Source organism: Panthera tigris, chromosome D2 (genome assembly GCF_018350195.1).
Source record: "Panthera tigris isolate Pti1 chromosome D2, P.tigris_Pti1_mat1.1, whole genome shotgun sequence".
Taxonomy (NCBI): Eukaryota; Metazoa; Chordata; class Mammalia; order Carnivora; family Felidae; genus Panthera; species Panthera tigris.
Window position 1 is genome coordinate 80,482,703 of NC_056670.1, and position 22,844 is coordinate 80,505,546.

Below are 22,844 nucleotides of genomic sequence, written 5' to 3' on the forward strand. Positions count from 1 at the left end.
AGAGGGGAAGTGGGTGGGGGATGGGTGAAATAGGTGAAGGGGACTGAGAGCACACTTCTGATGAGCCTGAATGATCTCTGGAATTGTTGAACCATTACATTGTACGCCTGAAACTAATAGAACGCTGTTTGTCAATTACACTGGAGTTAACATAAAAATAGAAGAATGGTTTGAAGAAATCTGTAGCTCTAACGAATAGATTATTCACCCAGCTCTACATTTTATGTCTCTGCTCCCGAGTGGCAGTATGGTATAGGGTTGAGAGCTAGGGACCCTTGGGTGCCCGGGTGGCTCAGCCGATTAAGCAGCCTCTTGATTTCAGCTCAGGTCATGATATCACAGCTCGTGAATTCAAGCCTCACATCAGGCTCTGCACTGACAGCTCCAATCCTGCTTGGTACTTTCTCTCTCTCTGCCCCTCCCCCATTTGCATTCTCTCTGTCTCTCAAAATAAATAAATTAAGTAAGGGACTCCTGAGCCAGACTGCCTGATTCTGCCGATTACTACTGTGTGAACTTGGGCAAGTTCTTTAACTTCTCTGTGCTCAGATACTTAAAAACAATTTTTAATGTTTATTTATTTTTGAGAGAAAGAGAGAGAGGGAGGGAGGGGCAGAGAGACAGGGAGACACAGAATCCGAAGCAGGCTCCAGACTCTGAGGTGTCAGCACAGAGCCCGACGCGGGGCTAGAACTCACAAACCGCGAGATCATGACCTGAGCCGAAGTCGGACGCTTAACTGAGCCACCCAGGTGCCCCTGTGCTCAGATACTTTATAATGAGAATACTAAAATTCCTTGTAACATATAGTTGTAGTGAAGTTTAAACAGATAAGTATATGGAAAGCATCTATGAGAGTGCCTGGCACAGAATGAGCGCTATATAATTTTTGCTGTTCTCCCAGCCACCAGGCCCGTCACTTGCCATTTCTGACCGTTCTCATGCAGGCTCCGTGTTGACCCAGGCCTCTGTTCCCTTGGCATGTTGATGGTTTGCACTTTGGCTAGTGACGTGTTCGTATACATATTTTAGGATCCTAAAGCCAACATCCTAAAATATGTGTATGATCAGGTCACGACAAAAATACCAGAGTCTTTATCAAAGAGAAAATACAAACTACATAGTATGTATATTAATACATATGTATAAATGTGTAAGTATATATAATGTTGTCCCTTGTCAAATGACTGTAGGTTGTTCAAAGACCAAAACGAGCTTGCTCTCATCCGCTGTTTATTTTTGGGTCACCTGAAAAACCCTCAGGTCTTACCTGGCGAGAACACTCATTCGTATCCTGACCATCCGAGTTCTGTTTGGCATTAATCGCTTTCTGCCAAAAGCATCTCTTACCCAGGTTGAGATTTGCATCGTGGAAAGTTTTTATTGTTAAGCGAGGAAGACTTAGAATATCCCCACTGGTCGGTGCACGGATCTTCCCTGTTCTGGTAACTAAAGCAGGTGCAAAGTGACATCTCCATCGCAGCCCGTTGCTGCTACGACGGCCGCGCATTCGTGTGGGGGCAGTGAAGTCTGGATTGCTCCCCCCCACCCCCAAAAGGGGGGCAGCCCCTCAACTTTTCCAAACACCACACATTTGCCACTGAGCCAGATCAGGGGGAGGGCTGGCGAATAGTAGGGGGTCCTGCCCGTGCTGAGACTGTATCCGGATGGGGGCATGTTGCCAGGTCTGGTGGCCCTGGGGCCGAGCTCAGGGATAGAGGTCTGACCATCTGTGGCCAGCGCTAAGCTCTCGGATGGAGGTCTCTGGTTATTTGCCTGTGTTAATGATTCGCTTGCGTAACTGGGAATATTCTCTTTTTATTCCTGCTGTCAATTTGTGGCGAGCCATTTGGTTTTTCCATTTCGAAATTTGGTGTTCATTTAGGGTTTCTCACCCCAAAATCTTGATTTTTAGTGGGATTCTAAGCTGGGCTTCTTTGGAATAGAAGTATTATGTGGCTTCTACTTATTTGGGGGGTTATCCATAACAGCCTGTCAGTCCTGGTCTTTGGATGGTTTTAGAAGGTTCTGGAAAGAAAAAAAAAAAGAGTTACTCAACAATGGTGTCCTAACCTCAGGTGTGAGTCTTCAGGATATGTCAGGCGGCGTTGCTGGGATTAAATGAGATGCTAATACAGAAGGGCCATTGGCTGGCATGTGGAGGGTGTGTGTTCCTTTCCCCACAGATACTAACATACTAGTTAGTATGTTAACATTGAAATAGGTTTTTCTAAGGAAGCCCGGAGCCCCGTAAGAGTAACGTTTATCATTTTTATACTTTTTAATATTGCAGACATTTCAAAGTTATTGAAAATTGTATCCCCCCCCATATACCATATAGGTTTAAAACGCAGGCGTTTTGCCAAATATGTCTTAGATTCTCAAAGAACTGAAACCCTACAAATGTAGAGGTCAGTGTCCCCTCCCCATCACAGCTCTGTCCCTTCCCCAGCTTCGAGGTAACTCTACCCAGGTGGTAGGCATTCTTCCCATCCACGTATTTAACTTTTATGCACATGTGCGTATTCATAGATGATATCTAGTGTTCTAAACACTAACAAGCGGTAGAACGTAGTGTGTCCTTTAAGCTTGTGTTTTCCACTCACTGAGGTTTACGTGTGTCACATGTAGCACTAGTTTCTTTCAGGTGCCGTGTAGGATTTCATTGGACGAAGTAAGCCGGAATTTATGTAGCCACTTCCCTTTTTTAAAAAAAAATGTTTATTTTTGAGAGAGTAAGCGAGCAAGCGGGGGAGGGGAAGAGGGCGTGGGGGACAGAGGGTCTGAAGCGGGCTCCGCACTGACAGCAGTGAGCCTGATGGGGGGCTCGAACTCACGAACAGTGAGATCATGACCTGGGCCAAAGTCGGACGCTTAGCCGACTGAGCCACCCAGGTGCCCCTCTTGAGCTACTTACTGTGTTATTTAGTCATCACAAGAACACTGTGTTTTTGACTGTTTCAGAGCATGAACTTAAACCCAGGTTTATCCCATTCCACCATGCCATGCTTTTAATAAATATTAGGAAAATGAAGTCGAGAAACGTGAGCTTGCAGGCTGCCCTTGAGAGTATCTCTGGGAAGTAAAGGACTGTGGTGTTGTCTTCCTGGCCTGGAGCAGGCAAGGCCAGGGCAGCCCTGCCTTCCTCAACAAGGGCCACGCTGCCAGGAGGTCCCCCGGGTCTGCGGAGCCGGTGGTGGGTCAGCTACCCGAGGACTGGCTTAAGGGAAGCAAAAATCTTTTCTTAATAACAAGTGTGCGAAATCAGTGATACTTTGGAGGCCCGAAAGGCCCCGCAGGATGGGCAGAGGTCTTAGAAGGAGTTTAAGAACCCAGCCCTCGAAGAATTTAACAGTCTCGCCCGAGTGGGTGAAGCTAACATGAAACACAACCACCGAACCCTGACCAACCTGGTGTGTGCTGGGCCCCTTGTCATCTTTCATAGCAATGGGATAGTCTGTGTTTTTCTCTGCCTCTTGCTTTCTCATTCGGGAATACCTTCTGGAAATCCTCTCAAGGCATGTCGTGTAGAACTAGCTCCTTTTGTAAAGGCCATATTACATTCCACGCTATGGACACGTCATCATTTATTTGTTCCCTTAGAATCGGGTCATCTCTCTGTCTCTCTTGCTGTAAGCTGCTAAAAACTGTAGCACTTAATGCCCTCGAATAGGTGTCCCTCTGTGCTTTGATTTCTGCAGGCGTGGGATGGCTGGAGAGAAGGCTTACATGTCTTTTTAATTTTAATACATGCTGCCATATTGCTTCCTAAAAAGACTAGAATTCCTATTTCTCAACCACCAATGTGTGAGAGTGTCCCCTCCCTGCATTGTCACCACCAGTAGTTATGATAGGTCTTCTTGAGTGTCTGACTGGATATAAAGTTATACACCGTTGTCATGTGGCCAGTGGGGAATATGAATGTCTGTTTTGGACATTATGCTAGCTGTTTGTTTTTGACATTTTTTGGTGCACAGCTCATCTGTTGCCTGGTTCGTTATTAGCGGTTGGGTTTTCCCTTTGGTTCGTTTGTAAGAGCTGTTTGTATAGAATAGATACCAATCCTTTGTCATCTGTGCTACAGATACTTGGACCAGGTATATTTTTCTATCGGCTCTGTTAACCGGCCATTTCACTGATGGATTATAGCGGCATACTGAGTTTCATTAGCTCAAAAGCAACCTAATTAGTCTGGTATGTTAACCATCATCGTGGAAAGGTCCGTAAGTGAAATATGGTGTTGATGGGTAACGGTACTATCTACTCGTTCAGGTGTGGGGTAGCTCACTAACATCACCTGAATTTTCTGTCGCTTAAGCTTTTCAGATGTTCTCCAAGCAGGGCAGGGGGGCGGGGGGGGGGGGGAGATACTCACACGTGTGCTTGATGTGTGGGAAAACAGTCTGATCTCTGAGCAGCTATAACGCACTCAGAGGATCTCTGGTCCTTCCGGAAATGGAGTCCTGAAATTCTGTATCATTCTTTTTTTAGAAATCACACCATCCTCAAAGCCTCATCCACCTGTTGTGGGCAGAGTGACTCATCACAGCATTGAATTATACTGGGATCTGGAAAAGAAAGCAAAACGGCAGGGACCTCAAGAGCAGTGGTTCAGGTTCTCGATCGAGGAAGAAGACCCCAAAACGCACACTTACGGTATCATTTATACGTAGGTGCAGTGTTAAATTGCTTAACGTTTTGTTATGATTTCCTGATGAGCTGGAATGGTTTCTATCATTTCTAAAAGGACTTGTTTTGGGGCGCCTGGGTGGCTCAGTTGGTTAAGCGTCTGACTTAGGCTCAGGTCATGATCTCACGGTTCGTGAGTTCGAGCCCCGCGTCGGGTTCTCTGCTGTCAGCACAGAGCCTGCTTTGGATTGTCTGTCTCCCTCTCTCTGCCCCTCCCCTGCTTGTGTGCCTCTGTCTTAAAAAAGTCAATAAAAACTAATAAAAAGAGAGAGGCTTGATTCTACTCCTATTTTAAAAGGATTCATTTTCAAATGAAAGAAAAGAACGAGTCACACCATCTGCACGACTTTTGCGAATTATAGAAGCACGAATTTGTGCTTTTGGGAATTACAATTTTTGGAAGATAAGTGTTAGCACCAACTTTGAAATTAAACCTCCTATACCTTTGAGAGCTTCTTCGGCCTCTGTAATATTCTAATGGTATATTTTAAAACTCTGAAACGTAGAGACAGAATCAAGAGAATCTGAGAGGAGGTGCCGTCAGGCCGCTGGGTTTGGAGATGGCGGCTGGGCCCCCAGGTCTACCCTGGATGCCTTCTGGACCACCTGTCACATCGCTGTCCTTTGTTCGCTCTTTCCAGGCCATGCCGGTTCCCGGGTCAGGGCCTTTCTCATTACCTTTTCTTTGAAGGCATTTCCTTCTGTTCTCGTATGGCTGGTTCCTTCACACCACGCAAACGTCAGGTCAAGTGTCCCCTCCCCAAAGGTCATCCAAAGTGGCGGTCCTTCCACCCAGGCATCCCCTCTGTCAGGACTTGATTGCTTGTGTCTTATGACATTTGGCTCTGCTGGCTTTGTCCAGTTTGCATGTTCATTTTGTCTCCCCACCAGTATTTAAACTCCATGAGAGGCAGGAAAGATTTCTGCTTGCTTAACACCCTGTCCCCCAGTTCCTAGGCAGTGGAGCCCTGACACACAGTGGGTGCTCTAAATATCTGTCGCACGAGTTAGTAAATGAAATCCTTGGGGGCAATCAGGAAGTCCTTTTTCTCTTAGTCTGCATTTCAACTCTTATTCCTTTGACAGCTTTGCCACTTGCAAAATGACTATGTTAGGTATACCAAACATGAGATAATAATAGGGTCTGGAACTGAAATGAGTTTTGAGGTCATTGTAGATTTCGTATCCGGTCGTAAGCAGTAACACAGGAAGATCCTGTGTATCTCTGGCCCGTTTCCCCGGGGCTAACGCTATGGGAAACTTGAGCACAGCCTCACAGCCAGGATGCTGGCACTGGCCTGGTGAAGGGACAGACTGGCTCCAGCATGTTGCTGGCCTTTCCTCAAGGTGGCACCATGAGCATGCGAGGTATTCACAGAGCCTTCCACTGCCCTGAGTGATGATAGCCCAGAGATTTAATGAACAATTCTTTGTACCTAAAACAAAAATAAAACAACCCCCCTAAAAAACCAACCAAAAAAAAAAATCCCAGAAAACAACCCCCAGACGCATTTATCTGAAATGCAGTTAATCTGAAAATAATTCTTCGCCCGACTACTTAAAAATGTTCTTTTAATTATGTCAGGTCGTGTGTTATTCTCTATCAGGTAGTTTCCATCTAAAAGCATGAATTCTTTTTTTAATGTTTATTTTTGAGAGCAACACAGAGTGCGAGTCGGGGAGGGGCAGGGAGAGAGGGAGACACAGAATCCGAAGCGGGCTCCAGGCTCCGAGCTGTCCGCACAGAGCCCGACGCGGGGCTCGAACTCCCGAACCGTGAGATCCTGACCTGAGCTGAAGTCGGACGCTTGACCGACTGAGCCACCCAGGCGCCCCTAAAAGCATGAATTCTGATATTAGAAGTGATTCGTATGGAGAAGGGAAAAGACTTCATCCCCTCCCCCCCCCCCCCACCCCATTTCCCTCACACACACTTGCACTTGGGCAAGTGGGGCCCTACTGGATATGCCTCCACTTGCTCTCGTCTCCCTTGTGGGGTGGCCAGGTAGAGAATGTCCCCAGCGAGACCGCAGCCACGCGCCCTGGTTTCCAGGCGGAGGTGTCTGTTTCCCCCCGGGGACCTGAGTGCTGTCTGGCTGCGGGATTCACCAGGACGAGGTCCTGACGTTGCGGAGCTCACAGCGAGGCCTTCCGACCGCCACCCCCGAGAGCCTTCTGAAATGCTTGCCTTCCCTCGGAGAACTGATGCCAGAGCTTGCCACTAGGTGGCAGAATCAGACTGTGTTAATCTTGACCTCTTTTGCTCCATTACACTTTCTCTCGGTGTCCTTAAAACTGGCAAGGCCGGACTTTGAAAAAGCGGTTTCGAATATCTGACCTTGGAATGATGGATGTGAGAACTTCTTTTTGACTTGCCAGTGTCCGTTCCCGTTCACGGCCAGCCAATGCCGGTGTCCTCTTTGGCGTGGGCTGTCCTCACAGCCAGTCACCCAGTTTTGTGAGATCTCCCTTTGCAGATGCTCCCCCACCCCGCCCCTGCTTCCCCTGATGATACTGTGGCACTTCCCCCCCATGAGGGTGCCAGCTCTATCTCCTGGACCATTCATCTCCAGGTCCTACGACCATCTAGCACATTTGCTGACGGCACTGGCCTCTTGCCCTTTCTTCTGGCCTTTTATCCTTCCCTTCTGTCTTGCTACGTTAGCTTTGTTAATCTTCCTTTTTTCAAATTCCCTTCCGCGGAGTCTCCATTTCTGGAAGGATGAAGGTCCAGCTCTTCAGACGATGCCTTTCACAGTTGGCCCCGAACCTGCCTTTCTGGTTGTCTCTCGTTTCTGAGCACGAATCTTCCAGTGAGATCTGTTTACTGTCCTTTGAATAGGCCTTGACTTCTCCTGCATGCGTGGTCAGCCGGTTTCCCTGATCGGACCAATCTCCCTGCCCCTCCCTTTCTTCCCTGCGGTCAGACTCAACCTGGACTGAATAACTCTTTACTAGCCTATTGTCTACCCCTCTAAATTCCTATGGCAGCTGTGCATTTTGTTCATGAATCATTCATTCATGGTTATCATGCATTTCATTCAGTCAGTCAGCGTGTATTAATGAGTATCTGTTGTGGGCCAGACATCGTTCTGGATGCTGGGGATGCGCACTGAACAGAGAGACACCATTTCCTCCCTCATGCTCAGAAAAACAATAAATAAGAGACAGAAGTGAAAATAGAGGGTAGGTCAGATGGTGATAAGTGCAGGGAGAAAAAGCATAGGGGAAGTTGGGGGTTTGGAGCAGAGGTAAAGAAGGCTTCCCTGAGAAGGTAACATCCGGGTAAGAAGGGAGGGATGTCTGGAGCCTTGCGAGGATCTGAAAGAACATTCCAGGCAAAGGAAACAGCGAATGAGATGGGCCTGTGCCTGGTACGTACGTGACAGGAACACTGAGGAGCGGAGGGAGTGAGGAGAGCCACGTAGCACGAGGTCAGCGAGACGATGGCAGGTAGTCACCGGGGTCCGTGGGCCGGACAGAGCTGTGGCTTCTACCCCGAGAGACGGGAAAGCCAGCGGAGACCATTAATCTGAGGAGCGGCGGCCTGGCAGATGCTTTCCGACGATCACCCTGGCTGCTGAGGCGGGAACAGGCTTCGGGGAGGTGCTCTTGCCCTAAGTGAGGTGGGGGGTTGATGGAACAGAGTGTGAGCAGTGGTTGAACTCAGGATGGTTCTAAAGACAGACTGGAAGACTTTGCTGGTGGCTCAGATACGACATGGGAAGGAAGGAGCGGCTCCAAGGGGGCTGAAGCTGTGTCTGCGCCTCCGGGACAGGAGAGCTGTGCGGTGTGAAACCTCAGAACCTCTGTGCTTTGGACAACAGTTAATTTCCCCGCACGAAATCCCCACTGTGTCGGCCGTGGCTCCCCTCCACGCTGTCCTTCTCCCACATCCGCCTGGGCTGACGGAGCCGCCTCTGCCTGACTGTTGACAGTCACTGTGGCGGCGGGCAGAGGCCAGGGCACGCTGTTTCTGGAAGCTTCCATCCAGAATGACACGTTTCACTCCTGCTTCTGCTTCATTGCTCGAAGCAGATCCTACAGCTGTGTCTGGGTTCAGCAGGACAGGGTTACGGAACCCTCGGGAGGGCACCGAATATTGGGGAACAGTGATCCAGTCTTCTGCTGGTGGCACCGAGGCGTTGGGCCCGGGCAACTCAAATAACAAAGATGGGAAGACGGGGAGGAGCAGAGCTCAGTTGGGACATGGGCTGGAGGTGGAGACATTGGAGCAGCTGGGGGAGATGGGGCTGCGGGAGGGTCAGGGCTACAGAGATGAATTTCAGAATCGCCAACGGGAGACTGGATTGGAGCTGGGGTGGGGTTGGGGGGAGCATAGAGAAACGGGCAAGTCTGGCAACTGAGTCCTTAGGTGTTCCAGTATTTGGTTTCTTTTCTTTTTTCTTTCCTTTTTTTCTTTTCCTCCCTCCCCTCTCCCTTCCTTCCTTCCTTCCTCCTTTTTTTCTTTTCTGTTTTCTTTTCCTTTCTCTTTTCTTTTCTTTCTAGACAGAGACAACACGAGTAGGGGAGGGGCAGAGAAAGAGAGGGAGAGGAATCCCAAGCAGGCTCCGGCTCAGTGCAGAGCCCAGCACAGAGCTTGAACCCACAAACCGTGAGATCGTGACCTGAGCCGAAATCAAAAGTCAGATGCTTAACAGACTGAGCCGCCCAGACGCCCCTGGGATCTTGTTCCTCACGTTCCATGTTTGCTGAGCTGCTGTGTCAAATATTTGCTTATTGACTGATAACGAAAATACGGGCGTGCGTTATGCTTTCCGCTAGATTGTTTTGTCTGTTTAGGTACCGCGCCTGGGCTGTGGGAAGTTGTGCTTCTCCCACAGGCTTGCTGCGCGGCCTCTGCTAGTCCCCCCCGCGGCTGGGCTGCGGTCCTTGTGGAGTACGGCCGCCGGCAGCAGTGTCCCTGGGGCCCTGTGTGTGTCAGGTGCTCTCCTTGGGGTCCTCTCGATGGAAGCGAGAGCCTCTAGCCTTCCATTAATGTGCTCAGTAACTTCTGCTTTCAGAACAGTTGTGTAATTTCTCTTTCCAGGGGTTACGAAGGAGCTGCTCGCTTCAGGGCGACGATATTTGGCAACATTGGTTTTTTTTTTTTTTTTTTTTTTTTTTAAATTTTTTTTTTTTTAAACGTTTATTTATTTTTGATACAGAGAGAGACAGAGCATGAACGGGGGAGGGTCAGAGAGAGGGAGACACAGAATCCGAAACAGGGTCCAGGCTCTGAGTGGTCAGCACAGAGCCTGACGCGGGGCTTGAACTCACAGACCGCGAGATCATGACCTGAGCCGAAGTCGGACGCTTAACCGACTGAGCCACCCAGGCGCCCCAACATTGGGTTTTATCGGGGGCACTTTTGGCTTCATTTTGGCTCAACTATGTTGAGTCTTTGACCCTTGACATCGAATTCCACTGAAGCTGGGATATTATATTCAATTTGAGCTCCTAAAGGTCTTTTCATGTGCCACAAAGCCAGGGTTCATTTTCTGATTCACGTACCTATAGATATGGCTTTACGCTCACCTAATGACAAAATCCACTTAACTCTTGAGACCATGTGCCAGCCTGATACATTTTAGGTGGTGACGATGATGATCTTTGGACCATGCGGTTTTTCTGAATATTTACCTTGGTTTTAGAGGTTTCACTTTGATGGCAAATATAGTTATACCGACTTTCAACCCTCCTGTTTTCTTGGATTCGTAATTCAGATTTTTTTTATTAAACACATTTTTTTTGACGTTTATTTATTTTTGAGAGAAACATGGAGCGTGAGCAGGGGAGGGGCAGAGAGAGGGAGACACAGAATCCGGAGCAGGATCCAGGCTCTGAGCTGTGAGCACGGGGCTCGAGCTCACGGACCGCGAGATCACGACCTGAGCCGAAGTCGGATGCTTCACCGACTGAGCCACCCGGGTCCTCCCCTCCAATGTTTTTTTCTTAATGCTGTTGGTATCATTTCTTCACTGTCTTCCTTATCGTTTCTTCTTTGTTGATGTGTATCAGTTACCCCTTGCTGTGTAACAAACCGCCCCCAAACTTAGTAGTTGTGCTTAAAGCAAAAAAATCATGTGTTTGCTCCCGATTCTACGATTTGGGCAGGGTGGGGAAGGATGGATGCGTGACCTGTCCTTTGCCCTCAGGGCCCTCGCGGTCTAGCCTCGGAGACTGACCACAACCAAGACGGGGTTGTAGTAGAAGCAGCCCGTGTTCACAGAGCACCTCCGCTTGCTTTTTTAGGGACTCTCAGAGCGTGCCGATTCGATCACCTGGTATCATCATGACGCGTGTCTCCTCTCATCTAGGGGATATGCGACAAAGCATGTTGTGGAGGGTCTGGAACCATGCACGCTGTACAGATTTCGGCTGAAGGTCACCAGCCCCTCTGGAGAATATGAGTACAGCCCGGTGGTCTCGGTATCTACGACCAGTGAGTACACGCACGCGGAACTCATTTGCCTAAAAGTCAGCGAAGACGATAGGAGGTGCGGAGGGAAAAAGATCCCGCCTGTTGCCCGGCCTTCCTGGAAACAGACACGGGTCCACTTTCGAACACCGGGATGACATTATTTATGGGCCGGGCCTGGCCGGCGCGTTGAGGGAAGTCTCCTTGTGCTTTAACAAACGGGGAGAATCGTGCTGGGGCCGGCACCGCCCTGTGAGTGCACATTCAGTACAAAAGGGTGGGGTCCCCTGTCTTGGGAAATGGGCCGCAGGGGTGTGGGCCGAGAAACAGGCTGCCTGTTTGGGTGTCTTCAGCGGAGGAGGTCTCCAAAGCGGTTTGTCCGTTTTGGACAATTTCAGTTCTGTGTCTTGACACACACATCTGATTTCCGGCGATGCTGTGAGTGAGGAAAACTGAAGAGCGTGGCTTCCACAGGTGGGGTGGGTTGTGCCGCCTGTGACCAGTGCGTCCTTTCCCCAGGTCACGTTTGAGGGTATGAATATTTTCTGTGATCGGTGATTTTTTTTTTTTTATTATGAATGAATGAGTGAAGGAATGATTTTTAAATTTATTTTGAGAGAGAGCGAGTGGGGGAGGGGAAGAGTGAGAGGGAGGGAAAGAATCCCAAGCGGGCTCTGCTCTGTTAGTGCAGAGCCCCACACGGGGCCCGAACTCACAAACCACGGGATCGTGACCTGAGCCGAAGTCAAGGGTCGGAGGCTTAACCGACTGAGCCACCCAGGCGCCCCTCTGTGATTGCCACTTTAAAACGTTTTAAAGATGTGTGTGTGGTAAAGATTAAAATGGTCAGGAATGTTCTTCGTGGCCTGCTCGCTGAAAACACACATCTTTTTTGAGTTGCACAAAGAAAATCTTCCTCTTGTGAGTAAAGGTAATTTAAATGTATTCACTTAGAGAGCATGAGCAGGGAGGGGCAGAGAGAGAGGGAGAGGGAGAGGGAGAGAGAGAGAGAGAGAGAGAGAGAGAGAATGAACCCCAAGCAGGCTCCATGCTGTCAGCACAGAGCCTGATGTGGGGCTTGAACTCATAGGCTGGTGAGATCATGACCTGAACTGAAATCAAGAGCCAGATGCTTAACTGACCCACCCAGGTGCCCCTCGTAAAAGTTAGTTTAAAGTTTTAGTGAATATTGCATTTGGCATGTTTGTGTACACGCACACACACGTACGTATATATTATATATATATCATATCATATGTATATATGATTCAGGTTGTGAGCCTCTAAGACCTTCATTTGCAAACAAGGCACTGGGGAGTTGGGTCTTAGCTTGGCAAACTGAGAATTCAGCGGCAGCCGTGAGTCCTGTACCTCCCCCAAGGTGCTCCGCTCACTGCGAAGGCACAGAATTTCAGAGCAGACTTTGGAAGGGAAATGGTCAGTTACAGAGACACAGGTCCGGAAAGAGGGCTCGTCCTTAACGTGGTGGCCACGAAAGCATTTTCTTCATATGGGGGTCAGGTTGCTCCTGGAGCTTTTAGGGGAAAGAAAGGAGGCAGAGCGTGGCCTCTGCTGTGTTGAGGGCAGGCACGGGGAAGGGAGGAGCAGGGACGGGGGGAAGGTTAGCCAAGGAACCTGCTGTTTGAATAGAGTCTCTGTGGGGGATGCTGGGCCAGCATGCTCCCCGCCGTCCTCTCTCCCCAGCTGCCCACAGGCCACCCCCACACCCCACTGCCTTCGCCCCTGCTCTCTGGAGCGTTCCCACCTTGGAGCCCCCCGTTCCCGGCACCCCTTCCCCTCCTGCCTGCTGAGCCCGCTCCACAGGTAGAGCCTGGGTGGTTCCTCGTGCTCCCCACCGTCTGCCATGTGCCTCCCTCAGCACACAGCTTCGTCTCACCGCTTCTCATAACACTCTGCATCTTATTTTATGTATTTTTCATCCTCTTTGTCTCCCACCAACTTGTGTGCTTCTGAAAGGAGGCTGGGATGGGACGGTCATCTAGCATGTAGAGGCCCATCGCGCATAGTGAATTTTTTTAAATGTTTTTACTTATTTTTGAGACAGAGGAAGACAGAGCGTGAGCAGGGGAGGGGCAGAGAGAGGGAGACACAGAATCTGAAACAGGCCCCAGGCTCCGAGCCGTCAGCACAGAGCCCGACGCGGGGCTCAAACTCATGGACCGCGAGATCGTGACCCAAGCTGAAGTTGGACGCTTAACCGACTGAGTGCCCCCCATCTAGCATATTCAAAGTACCACCTGGAATCTTAGAAGTCCTGTCTACCCATCCAGCATGTAGAAGTCCACAACAAATGGGTGGATGGGCGGGGGGTGGAAAGGCCCAGAGGCAGGATTAGGATGAGGAGAAACACTAATTGTCTCAGTTCACACTCACGTCTCTCGGGAGATGGGCGTGTTTCCCCCCTGGCTGGGGCGAGTCCACGTGAACCGGCAAGGTGAGGGTGAACAGGACGCAGGACCTGCCACGGTGAACCTCGGGTGGCACTGGCATCTTTCGTCATACCACGTCAGAGTCAGGGCAGGGGCTTCTGGGCCTTGTGGCCAGAATTGACCGGGTGTTTGGGTACCATTGGGAGCTCTTTAGGAAGGGCAGAAACCTTAGTCCCTTTCAGCTGACGGGGATTGTGCCGCCTTCTCGCCAAGCTGGCTCCCGAGAGGCGGCCACGGAGAGCTGGTCCAGTAGTCCGGGGCATCCGTCGCTGCGGTCCGTGGCTTCCATGGGTCATTAGACAAGACCTGCTGCGGGGACCAGGCGTGACGGAGATGTGGTTCCTGGTGATGACCGGGGTACTGGGGCTTGCGGAGCACTCCTCTGTCAGGTCACAGCACAGTGCTGCGGCCCAGATGCAGCCTCAGGGGCTCTCCTGGGTGACGAGGGTCAGGTACCGTCTTCCTGCAGGCTGCTGCTCTCCTGCTATTATTATATTTATAACACCCACAGCAGACTCCCTCAAGGAGGGCAGATCATGCTAAACAAAGAATTACAAATGTGAATATTCTACAAAACCAGTAAAAATGATTCTGTGGGCTGATCATTTGCATTTAGCTTGAAAGTGTTTTAATGAGTCGCAAAAGCATGTACTTTGTTTGAATAAAGGATGCTCAGCTTTTTTTTTTTTTTTTTTTTTGAATTCCAGGTAAAGTACAGGAGACTCTTGCTTAAATGAGGCATGCAGTTTTAATCAGTTGGGCCCTTAAAAAGAGAAAAACAGCTGCTGCTTGCTAATTGGCAAATATCTCCTCCAATGAGCTCATCATTTATTCACTGCTTCTAATAGAGACTTAAATTCCACCAAGAAAGTTTTTCCCCCGTTGTGATATCTGCTGGCATACGTGTGGCCGAATGACCCTTTTACAGAACAGGGCGATGGCTTTCTGCCTTCTCCTCCTGGGTGGCCCCTCATGTGGTCCTGCCTGATGAGTTCTGTCCAGCGTAGGTGAGCATTCCCGGACATCCTCCCCACGGGCAGTATCCATTCTGTGTCTGTGTGTTTGTCATTGCAACACTCGGGGTAAACATTAGCTAAACAAGCCCACAGAGGCAAAGCCCGCCTTCTTTATAGTCAATTGCACTTGACTGATGGCAGTCCCTTGGGCCAGGCCCACAATGTCTTAAAGGATTCAAGGGTAGGAGGAGTGGAGATAGAACTGCTCTGCACTGCGAACATGAGCCTTTTCATTTCTGTTTGTCTGTCAAGTTCGCATAAACCGGGACTGTTCCAAATTCCTTGGTTGATTCACGTCTGGTGCGAACCCTCAGAACCTCTTTGCCTTCCTGGCAGTTTTCTGAGACGGGTTAATGAGTTAAGGCTGCGGATCATAGTTTTTTATGCCCCGAATGATGGTTCTTGCTTCCTTTTGCTGAATGAAACTCAGCAAGGAATGATGAACAATTATGCTGTGTTCCTTCTCTTCCATGAGACGTCCTTTTGTTTTCAGATCAAGTTACGAGGGCACTGGCTACCTCTTGCAGAAGCCGGACTAGGCGATACGTTCATTTAAATTATGTGCTACTCTCAAAATACTCCAGTCTTGGCTGCACGCAGCACTCAAGCTTCTAAGCCCAAAATGAGCTTCTTCCGTTTCCCGATATTTGCACGCTGCGGGGCTTTGTGGGTAGGACGCACCAGGGGGTGGCCCCTACTGGGACAGCTGTACAGGTCATGTCAGATGATGCAGATTGGAGGCGGTCGGTGCATAAATATGCTGGGATACCGCGAGTGCTTTTAGAGCTTTCTTTAAAATCTCAAGAAGTTAGCACTTTTCTGGAGCGTTTTAGTCTCTGGCATTCCCTTTCATCGAACACTTTGTGAGGGGGATCCTAGTTGTTTATTTAAGAAGTCTGCTTATATTCAAGATTTAATACGATTGGAAGCATGCGATGGCTTGGTCAGCTACCTCCCACCCAAGGAAGGAGCGTGGCCTTGTGAAAAGACTCGTTTTGAGGTCCGATGTTGCCCACTGGACCTTGGACAACTCGCTCAGCCTTCTCGGCTCTCCATTTTGTGTTCTGAAGAAGAGTCTAGGAAGCCTTGTGTCGAGTCCTAGGTAGAGCTTACTCAATAGGATTTGAGTTAGGGTGCCATATTCTAAAAGTTAGTAGGACTAGGATGAGCTTCCTGTGTTCTTCTGGATGAGTCTATGCAAATTGCTTGTTTTTGTATTTTTAGTGGGGATTGAAGTTTGAGAGTCACAGGAGGGGGGCTATTTGGTGGGGTAGCAGACGCACAGTTGCCCTCCTGCTCTTCTCCTCCTATCTGAAGAAGAAAGGGAAACCTTCCATGGGTTTGTCTACTCAAGTATGGATGGGTCACCTAATAGATCACTTGCAGTCCGTATTACTCTAGCCCAGAGTTTCTCAACATTGGCACTGTTGACATTTGGGGGCTGGATTGTTCTCGTCCTGTGTGCTGTAGGATGTTTGTCGGCATTCCTGGCCTCTACCCAACAGATGTGACAACAAAAAAACATCTCCAGACTTTGCCGAATGCCCTCTGGGGGCATGGGGAGGGTGTACAAAACCCTGCTCCCTTCCCTAGCCCCCAGGTGGAACCCCCAGGCTAGCCATGATCTTCCTGGGAAGGCCCGGGGACAGCGGTGGGTCCTGTCCCTTGACATTTTATCATGATACTTTTATTTGAAGCTTTTGGCCTAAAAATATGTGCGGAATGATGAAAAGGAAGTACAATGTGGCTAAAAAAATCTTTAGGAGATTGGCAAGCTCTAGCAGACAAAATTGTTATTTCAAAACGGTTTTAACTTGGCTTAACTTTATTTTTACCAGAAGAAAGGGTATCAGTTAAAAGGTCACTCTGATAGCGATCCCTACATTCTTCTGTCCCCGGTTTCCCAGCGAAAATCCTCCAAGGAAACCGGTAGGAAAGTGGCTCCAGTGCCCAGGAGCTGACATCCCACAGAGTTTTTCTACCATAAGGAGCAGGAGCAGGGAGTTTTACATCCCACCGGGCAGCGATGCGCAGGGGGCCTCTGCAGAGAGGGTGGTGAGGTGGTGGGTGGGCCCCAGGAAGCAGTCTTGGGGGCAGTGTAGGGGGTGGGTGTTTTAGGGTTTAGGATACTAAAGGGAGGGGAACGTGCCTGTCTTGTTCTCTCTGGTCAGTGTCAAGACCGGACGTGTGAGTTACTTAATGAACGTTTGTTGAATGAATGAATGAATGAGACCTTTGAGCTGCCGGAACTGGGGATTATCAACTCCGTACCCATCTGGGTCAGGTGCTAAGTGCGTGTAGGGGGCTGGGCGTAGGCAGAAGAGCATGGTGGGGCTGTGCCGCATAAGGGCAGCCGCCACAGCCTGATGCCACCAGCTCGACCACAGACCCGTGTTGGATATTAACCAGGTGCCAGGTGCTGTTCTGAGTGCCTCCCTTGTGTCTCATTGAAGCGTAAGTGTTCACACAATCAGGACGTCCATGTGAAACAAGTCAAGTCGTGGAACAAATGCCTTGAAAGATGGGCTTCCCTCACCTGGTCCTTTTTCCTCCCACTCTGCTCATTTCTGAACTTCAAGCCTTTTCTCCTCTCTGAGGAGTTCCTGTTCTCCAGCACAGACGGACGCCCTCCCTTCTGCCCCACTTCCTGTTGTGCCTTGAGTATTTTGCAGAACCCTCTTCCTCGCTCTTCTCCACTTGGCAGGCTCTCCCCCACAATCGGGCTTTCTCACGGCGGTCCCCCTCTGTGAATGAGCCCTTCCTGCCCCCGGAAGCTCAGGAGAGACCAGGCCAACCTGAATGTTACATTCTTGGGAAGAACTGAACTTTAGGATTTCAAGTATCAAAGCAATTTAAAGCAGATTTTTTTTAAAGGTTTTATTTTTTAAAATTTATTTTTGAGAGAGAGAGAGAGAGAGAGAGAGAGAGAGAGACAACCAACATGGGAGGGGCAGAGAGAGAGGGAGAGAGAATCCCAAGCAGGCTCCGCCCTGTTAGCGTAGAGTCCGACGTGAGGCTTGAACTCCCGAATCGTGAGATCATGACCTGAGCTAAACCCAAGAGTCGAACGCTTAACCGACGCAGCCACCCAGGCGCCCCTATATCGAAGCAATTTATTGTTTCTTCAAGCAGTTTAGTGACTCTTTGGCAAACAAGACCATATTGTGACGATAGTGGGGCTTTTCTTGGCTCATAAGAGGCATGTATTAAGTCTTAGGAAATCTGAAAGGATTATTTTCACATATCAAAACCACACTCACAAAGTAATACTCTTATAACTCGAGACTATCCCAGGTCCTTAGGACCATCTAAATGTTCTTAATCTATGGAAACAAGGTCTTTTTCAGTAAAAGAAGTTCAATAGGAAACCGAAGATCTCCTTAACGGAATAGCCAAGTGCCTTCTTGGAGGTGAACGTGTGAGCATCCACTCCAGTCCACTGGGTGGGGGGCGGGGGGGGGGAGGTAGCCAGGATGAATTTTCCTTCTGTGATTTTGGATGACTGCTTTCCATCTTCTTTGTTCAGGAGAACCCATAAGTAATGAGCACTTCCATCGAGCTGTCAGTGTGAATGATGAAGATTTGCTGGTTCGAATACTTCAAGGAGGGTGAGGGAAATCTGCCTTAAATTTTTTTTTTAAATTTTTAATGCCCAGCAAGTGCGTAAAATCACACTTACTTCCCCCAGATTTTCCATGCCTTCGACACTGCTCCAAAATTGATCTCCGGTGACTAGTGTGAGTTCAGCATAGTGAATAAAGATGACCTTTATGCCCCGTGTAAATCCTATATTTTATAATTATCTAATGAAAATTGAAGATGAAAATGAGAAGTCTGGGTGTCCTGTGTTCTTTCCCAGAAATAATTTCTGACTCTGGCTTCTCTGCCATCGCGTTTAGGCACCTTTCACCCCCAAGGTGCCCATATTTATCTAATTCCTGATGAAATTAAGGAATCATGACATCAGCTGTTTCTTATTCAAACGTTGGTAAAACGCTCAAAGAAAGGTAGCAAACACAGTGGCTACCGATGGGACGTTTGAGGCTGCCTCCTAATGCAAAGGGGACAATGTGACTTAGATTCTTTTTGAATATCAATAGTTTGGAGTGTGTGAGAAGACAGGTCATTTGCGAGTAGGGCTCTTAAGTTGGAGAAGAGAGGCATCCCACAAAAAGCCAAGGCTTCTAAACTGGTAGAGTTTAAGAGCTCTGCTTTCCTCCTCCAGTGGCAGCGTTTCGTGTCCGTTAGGTGAGATGGGAAATGCCTGTCTCCCCCAGTGTGTGCTCGTGGTGGACCAGTGTCTGAACCGAAGACCGTGTCCCCTGCTGTAGGCGGGGGAGGTACTCCTCACAGAGAGTTCCATCTGGGGGCATCATGGTTCTGAGTTGAAGGGACTGCTTAGTCTAAGTGAAATCACAACACTTTTCTCTCCTTGTGCCTTTGAATCCTTTTAAAGGACTAGGCAGGGCAGTGGAAGACCACAGAAACTTAATGGCCCAGAAGAAATTGGAATTTTTGGGAAAACGCATCATTGTAGCCACCTGTGCCCCGCGCGAGACATCAGCGGTGACTCTCCGGGGAGCCATGCCAAGCACGTTAATCTCTCTTCTCCGTGTTTTTCCCAAGAAACGTTAAGGTGGATGTTCCCAATAAGTTTGGCTTTACCGCCCTGATGGTCGCCGCCCAGAAAGGATATACCAGGTGGGGCTCCTCCTTTCGTATCTCTGAGTGGTTGAACCTTTGTCTTTCCCCAAGGGCTCCGGTCAGAATATGGGCGGGGAGGGAACAGAGCATGCAGGAACCCCACTCCTTCTCCCTTTTTCCAAAACTGTGCCGTGTAAGGGCGGAACAAAAACTAAGCTGTGTTTTTTTCCTTTTTTAACTTATTATTTTTTTCTTTTTTTGATGTGTTTTTTTATGTCTTTATGTGTTTTTTCTTTTTGTTTATTTTTGAGAGAGGGAGCATGTGTGTGAGCGAGTGGGGGAGGGGCAGTGAGAGAGAGAAAGAGAGAGGGACGGAGGGAGAGAGAGAGAGAGAGGTGGGGACAGAGGATCCGAAGCAGGCTCTGCGCTGACAGCAGAGAGTCCGATGTGGGGCTTGAACTCATGAACCGTGAGATCATGACCTGAGCCGAGGTCAGATGCTCAACCGAGTCACCCAGGCGCCCCTCAGCCGTCTTAATCACGAAGTTCTACAACAAGCAGGAGGCCATGTAAAAATGTATAAATCCTATGGTGAGGAAGAGAGGTAGCCACTTAATTGTATTTTGTAATATATTTTATATGTCCCAGGAAAACTGGTTATTGGAATTTGAATTTCTTTAGAAAAAAATAGAGCGGAAGGGATATTGATTCTGGAAAACAAACTTTCCTGATAGGTTGCTAAGATATAATTTTCACTGACACACTCCATTATCTCTATCCCACGCAGAAGCATAAATACGAATAGCTTATTTTTCAATCATGTTTATATTGAACTACTTAAGTGCCCATTTTGAAAAAAAAGACCTATATTTTATCAAATGCTGCCGTTCGAAAATCTATTTAAAAGGGTCATTAAAGTGGCAGTGGATTAGTTTGATAGTACAATGTGTTTCATGTGATATACTTTGTTTCCAATGAATAATTCATGTGAGGGATAGACACCCCCCCCCCTTTTTTTGGTGTTGAAGGGGTAGTTTTCTGGTTTAAAAACCTCCTGCCTTTGAAGCCAGCTGGCCTCTGAAGATAGAGAAGAAAGTATGGAGATGGGTCTTGAATGTAGTGCTGTTTATGGTTAGTGCATCGTTGTGGGTTCCTACCCATCAAAGCTACGGATCTAGTGACATTCAAATTTGTCTCCTTTTAGGCTTGTGAAAATCCTCGTTTCTAATGGCACGGATGTGAATCTGAAGAACGGGAGTGGCAAGGACAGGTAGGTGGCTAACGTGCCCTGAAATGTCCCCCGACTTGTGTGACTAGGCTTGTGCCCAGCGGGTTTTTGATCCAACCCAAATATTTGATGCAGCTTCTTTTGACAGGCCTGTATCCCAGCCGAAAGATGTCGATGACAAAGGCTGGCTTGTTCATGTGTATACTCACTCCTTCGTTCAGCAGGGTGTTTATGGGCCACAAATTATAACGCACGTACCCTCAGTCAAAGATACGACCCAAGAACTTTGTGCGGTAAAAGCTCGGGGTGCAGTGTGGGAGAAGTTTTCGAAAAGATCGTGCAACTTGGCAACCTATATTTAGAGAGATAAAAGAATGTTCTACAAGGACTTAAAAATAATCACTGTTCTAGCGATTAGGTTTAATTAACTGATTAATTCTAAGCAACCAGTATTTGTTGGGTAGAACGGCATGGAAAACGCAAGGGCTTTGCTCAAGGAGCTTAGAGTCACATCAGAGTGCAGCTCAAAGGTGTGTGCCCTACAGACTAGTGTCTAAGGGTGGCTACAAAACACTGGTCACCTTTGGTGGGCCACAAGGGAAAAATAGCAATTCCTAAGCTCAGAAAGCCTAACCCACTACAGGCTATGAACACACACAGTAATGGATTTTAAGGGATGCTTAAAACAATCCCTTAAAAATTTAAAAAGTTTTCTGAGTAACCCTTGGGTTAATTTGGAATTAAGCCTTCAACTCAAGAAGTTTGAAAAAGAATAATACCAACTTAAAGAAAATACGGACCTTGAGAGGTAGGAAAGAGGAAAGAAAAGGAGAAGTTGATTAGAAAACTGAAGGATTGTTTGGGGCACCTGGGTGGCTCAGTCACTTGAGCGTCTGTCTGATTCTTGGTTTCGGCTCAGGTCGTGATCCCAGGCTCATGAGGTTGAGCCCTGCATCGGGCTCTGCGTTGAGTGTGGAGCCTGCTTAAGATTCTCATTCTCATTCTCATTCTCATTCTCATTCTCTCTCTCTCTCTCTCTCTCTCTCCCCCCTCCCCCTCCCCCCCCCTCCCCCCTCCCCCCTCCCCCTCCCCCTCCCTCTTTCTCTCCCTCTCCCTCTCTCTCTCTCTCTCTCTCTCTCTCTCTCTCTCTCTGTGTGTCTCTCTCTGCCCCTCCCCTGCTTGTGCTTTCTCTCTAAAAAATAAAGTTAAAAAAAAAGAAAATAGAAAGATCATTGAATAACGTAAGAGCAAAAAAACGCAAGCTACTGCATAAAAAAAGCTACACAAGAAAATGGACCAATTTATTACAAATCTAAGAAAAATTAGAATTTTGAAATGGTACATAGCCATCGTTAGAAGATCTTTTGGAAATTTAAGAAGAATAAATAGAATTTTGGAAGGATCCATAATAGCGGCGATAGAGGAAATCTCCATGTAAAAAGAAAATGGTGCACTTGTGTCTATGTTAGTAGATTTGAAAATTTTCTTTTTCAATCTCTTCGATGATACCTTTTCTGAGAAAATTTACATGACCAAAACCAACCCTATCTATCTTTTCGATGATACCTTTTCTGAGAAAATTTACATGACCAAAACCAACCCAAGGCGCAGAAAATCTGCAACAACCAATACCCATGGAAGACATGAGAAAATTATTAAAGGATTACCTCCAGCACAGGTTCTGTGGCTTGATGGTTCTACCCATAAGCTTGCTCAGATTTTAGGTACCGATGACTTTGAACTTTTCCAGAGCAGAGAGGAAGTTGGAAAGTTACAGAGGATAACCTGACTGCTAAAGTCTGATACAAAGAAAGCTGCTCATGTGTTGATATGTACATAGGTATTGATGTCTCTTCCATCCCAACTCAGAGGATCATGCAGGAGGGTAAGGAGGTCTAAATTAGGAAATTTCTTAATATAATGCTTCCTGTTAGTAGACCAAAAGTGAAAACCTGTGTATGTGTAGACACAAAACAAAAATTTGGTGCAACTCGCCCCTTTAGTAGTTAAAGTATCTTTGTCTTTAAAGTGCAGGATGCTGAGGCGCCTGGGTGGTGCAGTTGGTTAAGCGTCCGACTTCAGCTCAGGTCACGATCTCATGGTCCGTGAGTTCGAGCCCTGCGTCGGGCTCTGGGCTGATGGCTCAGAGCCTGGAGCCTGCTTCCGATTCTGTGTCTCCCTCTCTCTCTGCCCCTCCCCTGCTCATGCTCTGTCTCTCTCTGTCTCAAAAATAAATAAGCGTTAAAAAAAAAAAAATTAAAGTGCAGGATGCTTTCAGTCCTGTCACAGCGTCTGGTACATGAGAGGACCTGCCTCTGCTGATGAAGTGAATCCTTTGATTCCATCACACCAAGTTGTGTATCGTGGAAGACGGTCAGCCGGTATCCTTCTCAGTG

The 22,844-nt window shown here is 48.2% G+C and overlaps 1 protein-coding gene across 3 annotated transcripts in view; it reads left to right on the top strand.

Annotated features, from left to right (window-relative positions):
• Positions 1-22,844, top strand: part of FANK1 (fibronectin type III and ankyrin repeat domains 1) — a 103,606-nt gene that overhangs the window by 72,831 nt on the left and 7,931 nt on the right. For all 3 annotated transcript variants that reach the window (XM_042961293.1, XM_042961294.1, XM_042961295.1), the window contains exons 2-6: positions 4,492-4,669; positions 11,010-11,134; positions 18,103-18,184; positions 19,203-19,277; positions 20,425-20,490. In XM_042961293.1, the coding sequence (XP_042817227.1) occupies positions 4,492-4,669; positions 11,010-11,134; positions 18,103-18,184; positions 19,203-19,277; positions 20,425-20,490 (526 nt within the window). The remainder of the gene's footprint in view (positions 1-4,491; positions 4,670-11,009; positions 11,135-18,102; positions 18,185-19,202; positions 19,278-20,424; positions 20,491-22,844) is intronic.